Here is a 17,643-nt window from a genome sequence, read left to right as displayed (position 1 = left end):
AATTAAAATAAGCATGTAACGACCACAAACGGAGGAAAATAGCAGAGTAAAAGTACCGATACATCACTTAAAATGTACTCAAGTAAAAGTAAAAGTACACAATTTTTAAACTACTCAAAAAAGTACAATTACTGATAAAAACTACTTAATTACTGTAACGTGAGTATTTGTAATTCGTTACTTCACACCCCTGGTTTTAGGCCCTGCTAACATGCATTGAGCTGTTGTAATAATACAGGCGATGCCAGTACAAATGTGTCTTTTGTTGTTTACAATTAAATGTTTGTCTCTGTTCAGATCTGGACGACCTTTTTTGATGGGCGGTACATCATACTGATGATGGGATTATTCTCCATATACACTGGACTCATTTATAATGACTGTTTCTCCAAATCCCTCAACATATTTGGCTCAGCCTGGAGCGTCAAGGCCATGTTCACCAAGCAGGAGTGGACGTAAGCCACAAAACGCACTTTTTAGGGCCCAAGCACTGATATAGCGCCACCAGCTTGCAGCAGGAAGTGTGGCACTAAAAAAAAAAAATTAACATCCTTTTATATTTACCTATTTAAATGCCATTGCTTCCCCGTCATAGTGTTTGGGCCCGTCATTTCAGCTTGCAGCTATATTTCCATTTTTATTTAATTTAAGGATCCATGTACAATAATTATACAAATCATTGCACGCTTTCCTTACTCTGTCACAGAAATGAAACTCTACAGACAAATGCTTTACTCACCTTGGATCCCAACGTTTCCGGTGTTTTCTCTGGACCTTATCCACTGGGCATTGATCCAGTGAGTACACTCTCTGAAGATTTATGAATGGGTGGAAGCCACATGCTGAAATAATACATTACGGCTCAGAGTAATTCACTGATATTGGTTTCAGAGCTCTAATTTGTGGTGTTCGATTGACCTGTAGATTTGGAACATGGCCGTGAATCGCCTGACTTTCCTCAACTCGTACAAGATGAAGATGTCTGTGATCATTGGAGTCATCCACATGAGCTTTGGGGTGGTGCTCAGTGTCTTCAACCACTTGTGAGTGAGCTTGGTTTGCGTGTAATAGTAAAGGTTCAATTAATAATTATTACACGAATAAGTGATTTAGCACAAGGTTTTCAAACTGGGGTCTGAGGATCACAAGGCAGTGTTATTTTAGTATTATTGAGATACTGTTTTAGTTTTTTCAATAGTATAGTTTTTATTGATATTTTGAATTAGTTTTCATTTTTATATTTTCCATTCTTTTTCATTGTATTTTAAAGTTGTGAATTTGTTGTGTGTTTCTATTGATATTTCGGATTAGTATTTATTTGTATATTTTCCATTTATTTGAATTTTATTTTCAATTTTAGTGAATTGAAATTGTGTGTTTTTGTAATTTTTATTATTTTAAAATATTTATGAAAAAAAACCTGGAAAATAATTTCAGTTTGAGTTATTTTAGTACATGACGTTAAACTAAAATGAGATGTAAAATGAGAAATGTTGCCTTGGCAACTAGATGAAACAAAATATTTTATTTTTATGGTTTTTATTTTTTTTTATTTTTATGGTTTTATTTCCAGTCAACTATAATAACTATAATAGCAATGGGGTAAAAATATGTAGTCAATGTATTCTGTCAAAGTAATATTGGTTTATGTATATTTATACATTTGTTTAAAGATCATTTACAGTAAGAAATACATACCCAAACTGCATCAAAAAAACAATTCTTCCTTGTGATGTACATGTTGTATGTACATGCCCTATCGTTTATTTTTTCATATAATGTTTTAATCATTTGCTTTGGCTTCAGTACAGTGATAATTTAAGTTGTGTAATGCAGTGTAATTTTGGAAACAGTTTTATGTTTTCATGTTTATATTTTTCTCGCACAGCATAAATAGGTATTTACACATGAAAATGTATAGCTACTATCATATTTTCATAAAAGGTCTTTATCAAAAAGTTGTGTGACACACATAAAAATGATCAGAAGCACATATAACATCAGTCATTATTCAGATACTCTCTGCATTCAGTTCTCTTTGCTCTTAAACTCTCTAAATTCTGTCTTTGCTCTTTTCCTCTCTATGTATTTACAGGCACTTCCGACAGAAGTTTAAGATCTATCTTCTCTTTCTTCCTGAGCTGCTCTTTCTACTTTGTCTCTTTGGGTATTTGGTCTTCATGATCTTTTACAAATGGCTGGCGTTCTCAGTGCGAGACTCACAGCTGGCTCCGAGCATTCTCATCCACTTTATCAACATGTTCCTAATGCAGGAGAGCGCCACTACACCACTTTACCCTGGCCAGGTGTGTGTGTGTGTCTGTGAACACTAGTGTGAGCACTTCCTTCAATCTGCCTGATGTCTGTGTTTGTGTTAATCCTCTTGTAACAGATTGGACTGCAGGTGTTTCTAGTGGTGGTGGCTCTGCTGTCAGTGCCAGTGCTGTTATTCGGGAGACCTCTGTATCTCTACTGGCTGCATCATGGCGGGAAGAGTCTGGGGGTCCACAGGGTGTGTCTGTGTTCTTGTGTATGTATGTGTTCGTATCTGATGTCACATGATATTGCATGGTACATTCATGGTCTGTTTGGTCCTACTAGCTTATACTAAACAACTAAATCAACAGAAAAAAATAATACATTATTAGGGCTGTAGATCACATTAAAATACGGTAACACTTTATAGTAAGGTCCCGTTAGTGAATATATTAACTAACATTAGCAATGAGCAATATATTTGTTACAGTATTTATTAATCTTTGCTAATGTTAGCTCAGGTCCATTAAATTATATTAACAGAGACAACTTATGATTTTAATGATGTATAAGTAATGCTGAAATTAACATTAACTAAGATTAATAAATTGTTTAGTCTCATTTTTTATTGTCATTTCATGTTAACTAATGTAGTTAACTAATGTTAACAACTGGAACCTTATTGTAAAGTTTTACCTAAAAAATTAACAAATTAATCGCACAAGTTTGTGATTGATCATGATTAATCACACTTAACATTAAAATTAGTAATCAGTATATTTACACTTTTGATTCTTAAACCAATGTAGAATCCACATTTATTTAAATATATTATTTAAATTAATGATACATCATAATAGTGTTTGTAAAAATCTGCCTTTAAATTAATGCTGATTAAAATGTTTAATTCAATTAAACTAATTAAAATGTAAAATGCTGTTTTACAGTAATGAAATTCCGAATATAGTATAAAAAGAATCTCTATATATAAAACATTCAGATGCGTTACGGTAATGAGAAATTGAGAGAAACTGTTTAATTTGTCATAAAAATATAGAAAATCACAGTACAAAAAAATCTTAATCATAAAATAGGCATTGTTTTCTTTATTCAAAATACTATTTCTTGTTTTTGTTTTTTTTATGATTTAGAGTGAAGTGTGACCTGCATGTTTTAGTGAGATTGACCCAAATGACAAATGTAGTCTTCAGATGTATGTGCACATGTGTGTAACAAAATGTATATACTGATGTATTGATGTGAGATGGACTGGTTAAAGAGGGGCAAAGATGCTACATCATACTACTTTGTGTGTAGGGCTACGAGAGAGTTCGGCGTGTGAGTGAAGAAGACCTGTCACCGTCTGTAGTCCATGATGAAGAGGAGGGACTAAGCGACTCAGGAGGGCCTCGGGAGGTTAAAGTTGACTGATCTCACATTCAGTCACCATTAAAACACAAAAGACTTATCTTGTATAAATGTCACTAACAGCATGTTTGTTCATTGGCAGTTTGATTTTGGAGACGTCTTCCTGCATCAAGCAATTCACACCATAGAGTACTGTTTGGGCTGCATTTCCAACACGGCCTCCTATTTGCGTCTCTGGGCCCTGAGTCTCGCCCACGCCCGTGAGTGTCTGGCTATACATACAAAAACACATGTCATTACATCATGGCCATATGAATCTGTTTTCTAGACTATTTTTGCATATATTGTTTGTGTGTGTCACAGAGCTGTCAGAGGTACTGTGGGCGATGGTGATGCATCTGGGTCTGAGGATGAGCTCCAGACTGGGCGTGCTTTTCCTTGTGCCAGTGTTCAGTGTCTTTGCTCTGCTCACCATCTCCATTCTCCTGGTCATGGAGGGTCTGTCCGCTTTCCTCCACGCACTGCGTCTTCACTGGTGAGCACATAGTCTCAGATACAGCCAGGTTTAATTATCAGAAATGGGATTTAAATTTAAAAGTCTTCTAGAAGAGACTTAATTTTTTTCCCTTTCAGAGTACTTTTTTTTTTATATTAAATTGGAAGTAGGGCTGCACGATGAATCATATTTTAATCATGATCACGATTTCTGCTTCGCTCGATTTTTTAAGCATAATCATCTGCGGTATTTGCCTGCTATATGTTTATCCTGAAAACATTTCATTTTAAATTGGCATTTGCATTATCTTGCATTGGTAACAAGTGACCACAAGTGCATATGGATGCAGTTGCCAGATGTCAAGAGCTTAAATCCCCCAATGAGCTTAAGCTTTTAAGCTTTCCCTTAAATTGTGACCCTGGACCAGAAAACCAGTCATAAGGGTGAATTTTGTTTAATTGAGATTTATATATCATCTGAAAGCTGAATAAATAAGCTTTCCATTGATGTATGGTTTGTTAGGATAGGACAATATTTGGCCGAGATACAACTATTTGAAAATCTGGAATCTGAGGGTGCAAAAAAATCTAAATATTGAGAAAATCGCTTTTAAAGTTGTCCAAATGAAGTTCTTAGCAATGCATATTACTAATGAAAAATTACGTTTTTATATATTTACGGTAGGAAATTTACAAAATATCTTCATGGAACATGATCTTTACTTGATATCCTAATGATTTTTGGCATAAAAGAAAAATCAATAATTTTGACCCATACAATGTATTTTTGGCTATTGCTACAAATATACCCCAGCGACTTAAGACTGGTTTTGTGGTCCAGGGTCACAATTTATACATTTCTTCCTAGTGGTTTACTTAATCTCCCCAACCTGGCAACCATGCATACGTGTGCTGTCTACATTAGAGAAAAAGCTCTAATGAGCTAAAAACACTGGCAAAAATGTAAGTAATCTCTACTGAGATATTCTTCTTGAATAAAAGTGTAAAACAGCCAGTTTTTCTTTCACACGGACGTCTGTGCTGTCAAATCTGCAAGCAAACCATGCAAGTTGATGTTCTCTTGATTTGTGCCTATGTGAAAGGGCAAAAATTCTGATGAAATGGAAAAAAATGAAGTTATAATAATCGTGATTATATTTTATTGCAAAATATTCATGATTTAACCATTATTGTGCAGCCCTCATTTTAAGTTAATATTAATATTTTCAGTTACATTTAAAATTAAAAGGAATATTTTGAAATATTATGTTATAAAGAAATCTGTATTTCTCTACCTTCTATTTATAGATTCTTTTTAACTTTTAACTTTTTGCAGGGTGGAATTTCAGAACAAATTCTATAGTGGAACGGGAGTCAAATTTGCCCCCTTTGACTTCTCCCTGCTGCCCTCTGTCTTTGAGCAAGATGGGTTACTCTGACTACACAACGCTTTGAACAGGACACTGTAGCTTATCATGACCTATTGACCTTTGGGCACTGGACAATGACCCAGCAGTTGACTAGGAAAAAACTTCTTGCACTGCAGAAGCTCGCACTGCGGTCAGATCAGTACGCTAACCTGACAGCCCGATTTGCACCAGTCCATATCAGATGTTTCAGGTGCAGGTTTATCAGTTGTGGTTCCATCGTGTGCTGTCATTTGTGGATTGTCAACAAAGTCCTGTTATTATATTTATCTTAAGAAATATAACTTGTATTTGGTACAACACCTTCATAAGCATTCACTGTCATATCGATTTTCAAAGTGCCATAACTATTTTTCAATGAACAGTTTTGTATGCTACGCTGAAATGTACTTTTGCTTGCTTTAGCTAGGTCTTAGAAAGAAAAAAAAAACTTTGCAGGTAAACTATGGTGTAGGTAATGCTACACTGTGCAATGAACAATGCCAAATAACAAATAGTTTACAATGTGATATTAAAGCATAATTTACAACATTTAGCGTGTAAAGCAGTTTTCCAGGGTTGCATTTTTTGTTTGTTTTGTTCAAAATGAATTCTAAGACAATACTTTATTCATATTTAAAATGAAACACTTCGGTTTTTCAATACATGTGTTCATGGTTTAAAGGGGTCATATGATGCTATTTTAAAGATAATTATTTTGTGTATTTGGTATAACAGAATATGTTGACATGCTTTAATGTTCAAAAAACACATTATTTTTCAAATACTGTACATTATTGTAGGTCCTCTATGCCCCGCCTCTCTCAAACACGTCGTTTTCAACAAAGCCCCCTCCTTTGACAAGCGCAGTCTGCTCTGATTGGCCAGCTGATCCAGTGCATTGTGATTATTCCAAAGAGAAAGGAAAAATTGAAATCGCATCATATGACCCCTTTAAGAACTGGCAAACCTACAGATGGTCACGGGATTACAATTTTGTTTGCAGTGTGTTTTTCATCTACACTCCTGTAAATTTACATTTGTGTTTCAGTCGCTTATAAACAATCTATTATTATATAAATAGTGCAGAGTGGTGCTTATGGTGATGTAATTAAAACCATTTATTTCATGCATCATTCCTCTTAAAGGGGTGGTTGACTGGGTTTTTTTAGATTTTTACGTGCACCTCTAGTTTTCGCTTCCTCTTCTGTAAAGCAGCGCAGCATGGCCTCGCCCCCTTTGCTGCCTTTTCCCGAGGGCGGGGTTTATCTGGGTTCGTGACGTAAAGGACCTGGGAAGAAGCTCGTTGTAGTCCCTTACCAGTCGTTTTTGTAGGCATTAAACTGCCAGAATTTTAAAAGACGATATCTCCGTTTGCATTGAACTTTCAGCGCTGCAACTTTGCAGATATTGTTTATGCTCAAACAGCAACATTACACACTAACTAATGTTAAAAAAGTGAAATCGCAATCAACCACCCTTTAAGAAGGATTTACGGAATCTCAAGTAGGTCATTCTGGACGAATCCATTCTCAGGACGAACCCATGAACAGATATATTTAATTTCGCTATATTAAGCTTATTGCTTTTTTTTGCCAATCAAAGTGCATCAAAAGTTAATGTTCAGACAAATATATAGGATTTCATACCAAAATACTCACGGAATTTAAACATTTGCAATAAATGTCCACCCCCGCTTGATTAAATGGTAGCTCCTGAAGAGTGCCATCCACACATGCGCAGTTAGCACAACCAAAGGCACACGAAATGGCGTCTGCTGCAGGTAAGAGCGGCGTTAAATCTTTTGTACCGTTTCATAGCACGTTAGAGATTTTTAAAAAATGTGGATATCAATTTTGTTGCCAATTATAGTTATGTAGAGTAAGTTAACGTTATATGTTTCATAAAACGCGATGAATCTGTTACATGTTTATGTTATCGAGTTTGCCGGTGTGGTTCGAACCGGTTCCGTTTGTCTGCGTGTGAAAATGGGGGAGGGGGTCGAAAACTGCGGCACTTTACATTTTGCTTGGCTTCAGACACATCCAAGTCATTTCTTTAGCTGATATCACACGAATTTACCTTAATTATTTTATACCCAGCTTATTTCATTTTGAGCACCAATTTACACGTGCCGGTCTGTTGCTTGGCAACGCTTGAGCTAAGAGGCGGGCTAATTGTTAGCACGGGAGCTCAGCTCGTATGTCTGTTGTGAATGATGTTCAGATGTGTTAATAATCCGCTGCTATTCATAATCCTGTAAATATCAATCACAAAATTACTCCGTTTCAACATCAGTTGTACAATGTGAGTCACTAGAATCAAAACGGTTCTTATTCTTTCCTTTTTTGTCGAGTTAATTTGTGAGTGGCGCTTGCTCATTGAAACCTACCACCCATTCTCTCACTTCTTTTACACTAATATTTATATATATATATATGTGTGTGTGTGTATATCATATATATACACACACACACTTACATGTATGTACTTTTTATACTATATTTTCTTTCTTACCTTATTCGTTTGTTTAGAATGAGCCAAGATAAGCGTTTTAAGTGTATATGACCGTACGTTCATTCGACTCTGTGACTCAAAGTCGTTGTTTTTGTGAATGAATTTGATATTTTAAATAAATGTTGTTTTTCTCGCAGATTACAACAGTTTCGGACAGGCTGGAAGCCAACAGGGGTATGTATAACAGATATAGGGTTCTCATGATACTCGTTTTTTTTTTTTTTTGCAGTCTTTATAAAGAAGGTTTATCCTTATTTACTAATAATGGACACCTGGTGCATTCATGTTTAGTCATGGAAATGTGCTGGTCAAAATATGAGGCAATCCTGTATGTAACAGTTGTGTGGGTTTATCATGAATAAACTGAGAAAACCATCTTATATTATCAGGTACAGCTCCTATGCGGCCCAGCCCTCTCAACAGGGTTATGCACAGGGCACTCAGGTAAACATCATCCTAAATTATTTTCTTTTTTCCATGCTTTTTGTCAAGATAATTACGAAACAGGAGCTGTTAATGCAGCCTGGTGCAAGTGACTTACTATATATGCTTGCTTTTTGTTGTGTAGCAGTCGTATGGTCAACAGCAAGGCTACGGTTCATACAGCCAACCGGCTGACTCTACCTACTCCCAGACCAGCAGCTCCTCGAGCAGTTATGGCCAGCAGGCATATGGATCATCCTATGGGCAGCAACCACCAGCCAGTGGTATGTTATTTTTTACCTTTGATCCATTTTTGTGGTATTCAAACCAAGGTCAATTTCTCCAGTATCTCCAAGCAGTGTGTTTATTCAGTAACTTCATTTTTACCCTTTGTAGGTGGTTATAATGCCACTCCGGCCACTCCGCAGAGCTACAGTCAGCCTGTGCAGGGATATGGAGCCAGCAGCTACGATTCCACCACAGCTGCTGCCTCATCGACCAGCAATAGCCAGACCTCTTATGCTGGGCAGGCCAGTTACAGTGCCCAGTCTGCATATCCTGGATATGGACAACAGCCTGCTTCTGCTACGCCCCCCAGGTATTGGGCTTACTCTGTTCTTCGTAGTCCCCTAAAGATTGGCAACGTATTTGAGTTGGTCACTGATTGTAATTTGTGTCCTTAAGCAGCTACAGTTCTGGCAGCCAGCAGCCCTCTGGATATGAGCAGAGCTCGTATTCCCAGCAGCCTCAGCAAAACTCTTATTCTCAGCAGCAGCAGGGAGGATACCAGGGCCAACAAGGAAGCTACGGACAGCAGAGCTCCTACAGCCAGCAGGGAGGATATCAACAAACTCCTTCCCAGCAGCAACAGGCTCCGCCTACCAGTTACGCCCCACCTTCTGGGTCTTATGGACAGCCTCCTGCTAGCCAATACGGACAGCAGGGCAGTACTGGAGGAGGCTATGGCCAGTCAGACTATAAACCACCCAACCAGTATGGTAAGTCTGGCAGTAAGCTTGGCAGAGACTGTCTTATCCAAATGTGAAAGCTTTAGTGAGACAATTTTCTTTCACAGGTAATTACAGACAGGACCATCAAAACGGCATGGGCAGAGGTGGTTACTCGGGCCCTGAATCTGGAGGATATGGGGGCCCTGGAGAGGGCCGAGGCATGGGAGGGGGGGAGAACCGCGGGCGTGGCCGGGGTGGGTTTGACCGGGGGATGATGCGAGGAGGTGGTGGCATGCGAGGGGGCCGTGGAGGCATGGGGTAAGTGTGTGTTTGTGCAGTCTCACCTCACCACCTCTTTTACCCCTCAGACAGGAGCTGAAAGAGGCCATACAGGGCTGAGAGCCACGCTGTGTACTTAAATTGGCAGAAATTTGCTTTATTATTTGGAGCCAAAGCTTAAATCATAAACTGTAATTTGACTTTTTTTTTTTTGTTAAACCAATTCAACACAATTTTTGATATCACAATCTTAAGTGCTGAAGCTTTTTTTATTATTAGTTTGATAGCAAGTCCATGTAATTGCTTTGACGATGCCAAACTGATTTAAAATTCTGAAGTGCTGCTGCTCTCAGCTCTGCCTCATTATGGCCTAAGGTAAGATGATTGTGCTTTTGGGAAAGAATATAATAATTTCAATCTCACATTCCCTTTATCATTAAATATATTTGAGGGATCTTAATTATTCAGAAGAAGGATTTATTAAGGTGTTAGAGTAAGAAACAAGATAATTAAACATTGGTGAGGCACAGTTCATAAGATCTGTGCTCCAAATGGTTGTAATAAGATTGCCAATGCATAATGTGATCTTTTAAGTGTATATGACCGTACGTTCATTCGACTCTGTGACTCAAAGTCGTTGTTTTTGTGAATGAATTTGATATTTTAAATAAATGTTGTTTTTCTCGCAGATTACAACAGTTTCGGACAGGCTGGAAGCCAACAGGGGTATGTATAACAGATATAGGGTTCTCATGATACTCGTTTTTTTTTTTTTTTGCAGTCTTTATAAAGAAGGTTTATCCTTATTTACTAATAATGGACACCTGGTGCATTCATGTTTAGTCATGGAAATGTGCTGGTCAAAATATGAGGCAATCCTGTATGTAACAGTTGTGTGGGTTTATCATGAATAAACTGAGAAAACCATCTTATATTATCAGGTACAGCTCCTATGCGGCCCAGCCCTCTCAACAGGGTTATGCACAGGGCACTCAGGTAAACATCATCCTAAATTATTTTCTTTTTTCCATGCTTTTTGTCAAGATAATTACGAAACAGGAGCTGTTAATGCAGCCTGGTGCAAGTGACTTACTATATATGCTTGCTTTTTGTTGTGTAGCAGTCGTATGGTCAACAGCAAGGCTACGGTTCATACAGCCAACCGGCTGACTCTACCTACTCCCAGACCAGCAGCTCCTCGAGCAGTTATGGCCAGCAGGCATATGGATCATCCTATGGGCAGCAACCACCAGCCAGTGGTATGTTATTTTTTACCTTTGATCCATTTTTGTGGTATTCAAACCAAGGTCAATTTCTCCAGTATCTCCAAGCAGTGTGTTTATTCAGTAACTTCATTTTTACCCTTTGTAGGTGGTTATAATGCCACTCCGGCCACTCCGCAGAGCTACAGTCAGCCTGTGCAGGGATATGGAGCCAGCAGCTACGATTCCACCACAGCTGCTGCCTCATCGACCAGCAATAGCCAGACCTCTTATGCTGGGCAGGCCAGTTACAGTGCCCAGTCTGCATATCCTGGATATGGACAACAGCCTGCTTCTGCTACGCCCCCCAGGTATTGGGCTTACTCTGTTCTTCGTAGTCCCCTAAAGATTGGCAACGTGGTCACTGAGGTCACTGATTGTAATTTGTGTCCTTAAGCAGCTACAGTTCTGGCAGCCAGCAGCCCTCTCAGAGCTCGTAGAGCTCGTATTCCCAGCAGCCTCAGCAAAACTCTTATTCTCAGCAGCAGCAGGGAGGATACCAGGGCCAACAAGGAAGCTACGGACAGCAGAGCTCCTACAGCCAGCAGGGAGGATATCAACAAACTCCTTCCCAGCAGCAACAGGCTCCGCCTACCAGTTACGCCCCACCTTCTGGGTCTTATGGACAGCCTCCTGCTAGCCAATACGGACAGCAGGGCAGTACTGGAGGAGGCTATGGCCAGTCAGACTATAAACCACCCAACCAGTATGGTAAGTCTGGCAGTAACAGGAGCCAGGAGCTGAAAGAGGCAATACAGGGCTGAGAGCCGCGCTATATGCTTAAATCAGCAGAATTCATTATTTATTCCCTCAGACAGGAGCTGAAAGAGGCAATACAGGGCTGAGAGCCGCGCTATATGCTTAAATCAGCAGAAATGTAACTTCATTATTTGGAGCCAAAGCTTGAGTCATAACTGTAATTTGACTTTCTTGTTATCAAAAATTGTGTTTGAATTGATATATCAGAATCTTGAGTATTGAAGCTTTTTTTTTTTATTTAGTTTGATAATAAATCCACGCAATTGTTTTGACGAGATACCAAACTGATTTTAAATCCTCAAGTGCTGCTGCTCTCAGCTCTACCTCATTATATCCTAAGGTAAGATGATCGAGAATGTGCTTTGGGGAAAGTTATAATAATTTCAGTCTCTCATATTCCCTTTATCATTAAATATATTTGAGGGATCTTAATTCACATGAAGGATTTATTAAGTTTAGGGATGCACCGAAATAAAAATTCTGGGCCAAAACCGAAAATTCTGGATGCATTTGGCTGAAAACTGAAACCGAAAATGCTTTGTAGTAATTATTTATTATTTTATTAAATAATATCAACTAATTTTGTAAGACATCTGAATAAAAAAAAAAAACAAGCCAATGAAACAACCACACTTTTATTGAAAGTAACACAAAATTGGAAAGAAAATATATTAATATTAAATATCAATGTTATTTTTATTCAGTATTATCAGAGCATGGGAGCAGAGCATAGCGGGAGCAGATCAGTGAATGAGAGGGTACCAGTGTTGCCCAGTACAGCTGTATTACACCATGCTACAGCACAAGTAGCACTGTTGCAAACAGGAACAAGTATACTACATAGAAATTTCCTGCCAGTGCGTTATTTGAGCGGACTTTGCTTTTTCGGTGAGCATGAGTGGTACACGAGCGGAACACACATTCATAGAGCGGAGCATCACACCGTGCAGTGACGAGGGCTAGAGGGAGAGTGAAACCTGCGGACTGAACACTGCCAGGCGGTGTGGCACGCTGTATATTTTCGGCTGTTTTTAATTTTCGGCGGCCAAAATTTTGGTGCATCCCTAATTAAGATGTTAGAGTACGAAACAAAATAATTAAACAGTGGGAAGGCACAGTTAATTAGATCTGTGCTCCAAATGGCTGTAATAACATTGTCAGTGCATAGTGTGATCCTTTAGGATAAATCCAAAAGGTTTATTAATCACTGTAATTAAATCACAGATTTGCAGGTAGAGAATTATTTTCAAATAGTCTCATTAAGGCTTTTACTCATTTACTCTCAATTGTAAGTGAAATTTAGGGTTATTTTAGAAAGAGACAAAGGTGTTAAAATGGGTAACATTTACTAGCATTGACCTTAAATATCAGTGCAGGTTTTGAAAATGTTTCTAGTAGGTGTAGTATTGCATAAAATTCACATTGTTTTATAATAAACGATATTGGTTCCCAAAGACGACTTACAATGCTGCCAAAAGCAGGAAGCTAACACAAAATAAATGTGAAAGTGAATGCAGTGATGCTTGACACAAAACTGTTACTACAGAACTGCTTGTCCCTTCATTATTATTATTATTATAATATTATCATTATTAACGTGTCCCCTGCTCTGCATATTAAAATATTTGTTGTATTACTAGACTTATTTAACTGAGCTTGTGCAATACTACATTTAAAGTAAATTATTTTGGCTATGAAGGTAAGCTCCAAACAGTTCAAATACACTGCATTCATTTTCCCTATTAAAAAAGGGTATGTTTTCTTTATTTATCTGTCACACATTTGGATTGCAATTGTCTTGTGCATTATGAAACTTTTTCTTTAACATGCTTTGTCGCATTTATACGCTACAGGTAACAAAGTGAGAGCCATGTAAACACATCAATACTTTTACAGTACCACTACTCAGTTCTGAGTCTGGGCCGGCAGCCTTTTGAAATGGGGACTTAAAGTTGGTGGTGTCAAGAGGTGTTCCAAATGTGTTTTTCCTACAGGAATGAGAAAATCTTGTTTTGCAACCAAAGAAAAACTGTAATAATGACCTAAACATACAAGTTTACGCTTTTTATAAAAGTGTTTTGATAGCTTTTTTTTTGTGTGTGTGTGTTGTGTAATTATATCAGAAACATTTCTGTAAAGAGAAAAGTGGTGTTATGGTTTACCTGCTTTTTATTTTTTATTTGACTAAAATGCATGTACCAGCTTTATGTAAGCAGATTGTTTCAGATACAGCCACAAACATGCTACTCTTGCATCTTGGTGCATTTGCCACCAACATGCGATTAGATCATTAGTGAAGACCAATATTTTCAACATTTGGGTATAGTTTTAAATATTGCATAATCTCGTTTTCATTTAGAGTTGGTAGCAGGCCTGTGTCTGAAACAATTACATCTCAATTACAGTGTACAAATTTCTGGGGTTTTCCCACCTACAGTAGTAATAAAGATCAACCCTCACTTCTGCTCTATACAACCCCAATACTGTTCAGCCACTAATGTCATACAACTGTAAGTCGAGCAAGTCAGGTGCAGTGCACAGACATTGTAATGCTACAGCACCCCAACTGAGTGTTACTCTCAGCAATATTGTGTTTTATAAAGGGAGCTTGTTGAGGTTTAAGAGTCAGTTAGAACTGTGAAAAATGCCCCCATTACCCTTTTTGTGGTACCGAAGTGGCTGTTTTAAGGGATATCGCCTTCATATCTTCGCTTATTCCCCCCAGCATCGCTGGAGACAGAGGTGGCTTCATTAAGCCTTGTCTTTGAATGGTCAGAAAGAGTGTGCCGGGGCAGTCTTGACCAAAAAAATGGTAGTATAATATTGTCAGGTGCTTGAGAAGCTCAGCTTTTAAACTAACTTATTTCTCACTTTCTTTTACTCCTGGTGTCCTGCTTGATGAAAACCTGAAACAGATGGTGACAAGGGTAAGTTTGGACTTTAACATTTCTATTTGTCCTTTTCATCTATTTTTGTCAACAACTTCTGCTTTTAACACTTCTCTGCAGGACGTCCAGAGGAGCAGGATGACTCTGAAAACAGCACTATCTACATCACTGGGCTGACTGAGAACGCTACATTGGAAGAAGTTGCTGACTTTTTCAAGCACAGTGGAATCATTAGGGTACTTGATAGTCTTTTTCAGTAAGATGAAATGGCTTCGGAAAGATGGATGGCTTGTTGTTTATCCATGTTACTATTGGTCTAATACTGAAACATGTAAAGGGTTGGGTTACACCATGCGTCAAATGGTCTTTTATTGAATTTCTTGAAAGTTATGATTGAATATTGTTTCATTTTTCTTTCCAAGATAAACAAACGGACGGGCCTGGCTGCTGTCAACATATATACAGATAAAGAGACTGGGAAACCTAAAGGTGATGCCACCTTATCCTACGAAGAGCCTCCATCTGCAAAGGCAGCAGTCGAGTGGTTTGATGGTGCGTTGAACTTAACTGAAATCACTCCAGAATGTCTGTCCCTTTCATCACGAGTCCTCAAGATAAATAATGTTTTCCCATTAGGAAAAGATTTCCAGGGGAAGAAGCTGAAGGTTTCCATGGCCCGGCGCAAGCCCATGATGGGAATGATGCGTGGGGGCATGCCAATGAGAGGAGACCGAGGTGGCATAATGGGACGAGGAGGTACACCGTTTTAGAAGCAACAGAAAACCTCTTAAGTTTCTGTTTTTCTTTACTGAAATGTCTAACTGTTAAGTTGGAATTGGCTCTTCTCCTGTAGGAATGATGGGTCGTGGTGGGATGGGCAGAGGTGGTGATCGAGGAGGATTCATGCCACGTGGGGGTCCCAGGGGAATGGGCCGCGGAGGACCTACAGGAGGAAACATGCAACAGAGGGCAGGAGATTGGCAGTGTCCAAATGCGTATGTATTTCAGTAGTTGTACAGTATTACTCAACGAACCATGTATTGCCTTCAACCTCTGATTTTGAGTCTTTGTTTTTCTAGGGGATGTGGAAACCAAAACTTCGCCTGGAGAATGGAGTGTAACCAGTGCAAGGCACCCAAACCTGAAGGCTTTGGACCTCCTCCCTTCCCTCCTCCAGGTTACTGTCTTTTGTATTCAAACAACGGTGCTTCAGGTATTTGCATTGCTAGTATTCACTAACTGTCTTTTGGGGTTCAGGTGGTGACCGTGGTCGTGGTGGCCCAGGTGGGATGCGTGGCGGCCGTGGAATGGACCGTGGAGGGCCCGGTGGATTCCGTGGAGGCAGAGGTGGGGATCGTGGAGGATTCAGAGGAGGGCGTGGCATGGACAGAGGCGGTTTTGGAGGAAGGGGTCGTGGTGGTCCTCCTATGGATGACATGGGAAGAAGGGGGCGAGGAATGGGACCGCCTGGCAAAATGGATATGAAGTGAGTATGTTTCTGTGAAAGTGTGAAGGTTTCGTAGCCACAAAAAGGAACAGAAATGCATGATTTATTTATTTTTTGCAGGGGAGACCATCGTCAGGAACGGCGAGAAAGACCATATTGAGGGATGCCTCGCTGGTCAACATCTCCCCACACCTGTTTGTTTTTCACTTGATTTTAAAGTTGCAATTCCATATTTATAAATGGTTAGTATGGAACTCGTTACTGCTTTGCCGTTAGTCCTCAGTGAATGTTTTATTTTATTTTTTAAACTTGTTTTGTGCTTGCTTTTCTGGTCCAGAAATGTAATTGAAACCAGATGCACATGTAAATGCAGGGTGTTCAGTGTGCCATTTGGATTAGTCAGAAATATATTTGTGGAACAATGTGATTTTTTTTTTTTTTTTTAATTCCCATTACCCCTCATTTGCTTTACTCTGCTTTCGTGTCTGGAAATGTTGAATTTAAAAAAAAAACATTTTGTGGGTGTTTTAAATGCATGGCTGTAAATACTTATGCCATGTACTTGTTTTCTGCATTTACTGTCATTACTTCACCTAAATAGTGTAGCATCTTCAGTGTGACTGAGTAATGTAAATAGCTGATGCTATTCAGCCCGTTATGCCATTTCAAACAGTGTTAAAAGAATTCACCTAAAAAAATAAAATTCTGGGAAAAATTTTTTACTTGCTTTCGTTCGTGTTCGATGCTGTTATTTATTTATTTTTTAAGTGCCATCCACTAGAGCAGGAGTCTCCAAACTCGGTCCTGGAGGGCCGGTGTCTTGCAGAGTTTAGCTCCAACCCTAATCAAACACACCTGAACCAGCTAATCAAGCTTTTACTAGGTATACTTGAAACTTCCAGGCAGGTGTGTTGAGGCAAGTTGAAGCTAAACTGCAGGACAGCGGCCCTCCAGGACCGAGTTTGGAGACCCTGACCCCTGTACTAGAGAATAAATCCGTTCTGAACGGACAATATGCATGAACGCTGCTTACGTATTTCCTGTAGAATCTCAGCCAGCGACTTCACTTCCGCAGACATATTGCAAACAACAAATAATTAGTATTTTCTAAATAAGTATTGTTATAAACATACAAATATATAACATCTCATTTTTAGTCATTGCTTTCCTGAAAGTTTAAATATTAACAAAGACAGTAGTTTAGCCAAACTTTGTGTGCCGTTGTGCTAAAGGAGCGATTACCCACCTTATTCCAGCAGAATGTCTACTTTTCAGCACAACGCCCTTAATAAAGCGAAGTATTTAAGAATAAACACTAGAGACAGACTTAATTTATACCCTTGGCTACTCACACTCTTCACCACAATACAATAGAACGGCACAATATATTCATTAAAATCATGTTTAGTATAGAAATTGTGCATGGGTAAATTTAAATTTATTTACTTTTACAAATGTAGATAATGTAAATAGAAATAACTTTGATACGGGGGATATAGTGTTCACACAGTCCTAATACAGCTCGGCCACTTGGGAGGACTGAGAGGTCAGGCAGCTTGCTGGTGACACTTCTGTAAAGGGCACTCCTGAAAT

General features: G+C 38.7%; 2 protein-coding genes across 7 annotated transcripts in view; both read left to right on the top strand.

The window, feature by feature from the left end:
- The window catches only part of LOC107688184 (V-type proton ATPase 116 kDa subunit a-like), a 26,939-nt gene extending 20,865 nt beyond the window's left edge, over positions 1-6,074 (top strand). For 2 of the 5 annotated variants that reach the window (XM_016485791.1, XM_016485785.1), the window contains 9 exons: positions 298-455; positions 707-797; positions 925-1,043; positions 2,096-2,306; positions 2,393-2,530; positions 3,574-3,678; positions 3,767-3,884; positions 3,988-4,159; positions 5,456-6,074. In XM_016485791.1, the coding sequence (XP_016341277.1) occupies positions 298-455; positions 707-797; positions 925-1,043; positions 2,096-2,306; positions 2,393-2,530; positions 3,574-3,678; positions 3,767-3,884; positions 3,988-4,159; positions 5,456-5,558 (1,215 nt within the window). In that variant the 3' untranslated portion in view covers positions 5,559-6,074. The remainder of the gene's footprint in view (positions 1-297; positions 456-706; positions 798-924; positions 1,044-2,095; positions 2,307-2,392; positions 2,531-3,573; positions 3,679-3,766; positions 3,885-3,987; positions 4,160-5,455) is intronic. The other 3 variants (XM_016485807.1, XM_016485800.1, XM_016485816.1) reach the window with 3 other exon arrangements.
- A 1,174-nt stretch (positions 6,075-7,248) lies between these two features.
- Positions 7,249-16,763, top strand: LOC107688168 (RNA-binding protein EWS-like). 2 transcript variants are annotated; one of them, XM_016485773.1, is made up of 16 exons: positions 7,249-7,308; positions 8,180-8,216; positions 8,432-8,486; positions 8,611-8,749; positions 8,862-9,063; positions 9,153-9,463; positions 9,541-9,733; positions 14,441-14,477; positions 14,630-14,642; positions 14,724-14,839; positions 15,026-15,155; positions 15,240-15,359; positions 15,457-15,598; positions 15,683-15,780; positions 15,861-16,089; positions 16,171-16,763. In XM_016485773.1, the coding sequence occupies exons 1-16, from the start codon at positions 7,293-7,295 to the stop codon at positions 16,208-16,210; spliced, it is 1,878 nt and encodes a 625-aa protein (XP_016341259.1). In that variant the 5' UTR covers positions 7,249-7,292; the 3' UTR covers positions 16,211-16,763. The 2 variants fall into 2 exon arrangements, with proteins under 2 accessions (XP_016341259.1, XP_016341251.1); XM_016485765.1 differs by having other exon boundaries at positions 9,150-9,463.
- The last annotated feature ends 880 nt before the right edge of the window (positions 16,764-17,643 follow it).

This window comes from Sinocyclocheilus anshuiensis, unplaced genomic scaffold, assembly GCF_001515605.1.
Source record: "Sinocyclocheilus anshuiensis isolate Anshui unplaced genomic scaffold, SAMN03320099.WGS_v1.1 scaffold205, whole genome shotgun sequence".
Taxonomy (NCBI): Eukaryota; Metazoa; Chordata; class Actinopteri; order Cypriniformes; family Cyprinidae; genus Sinocyclocheilus; species Sinocyclocheilus anshuiensis.
Note: the sequence above shows the minus strand (reverse complement) of the source record. Positions and strands in the feature narration are given on the sequence as shown.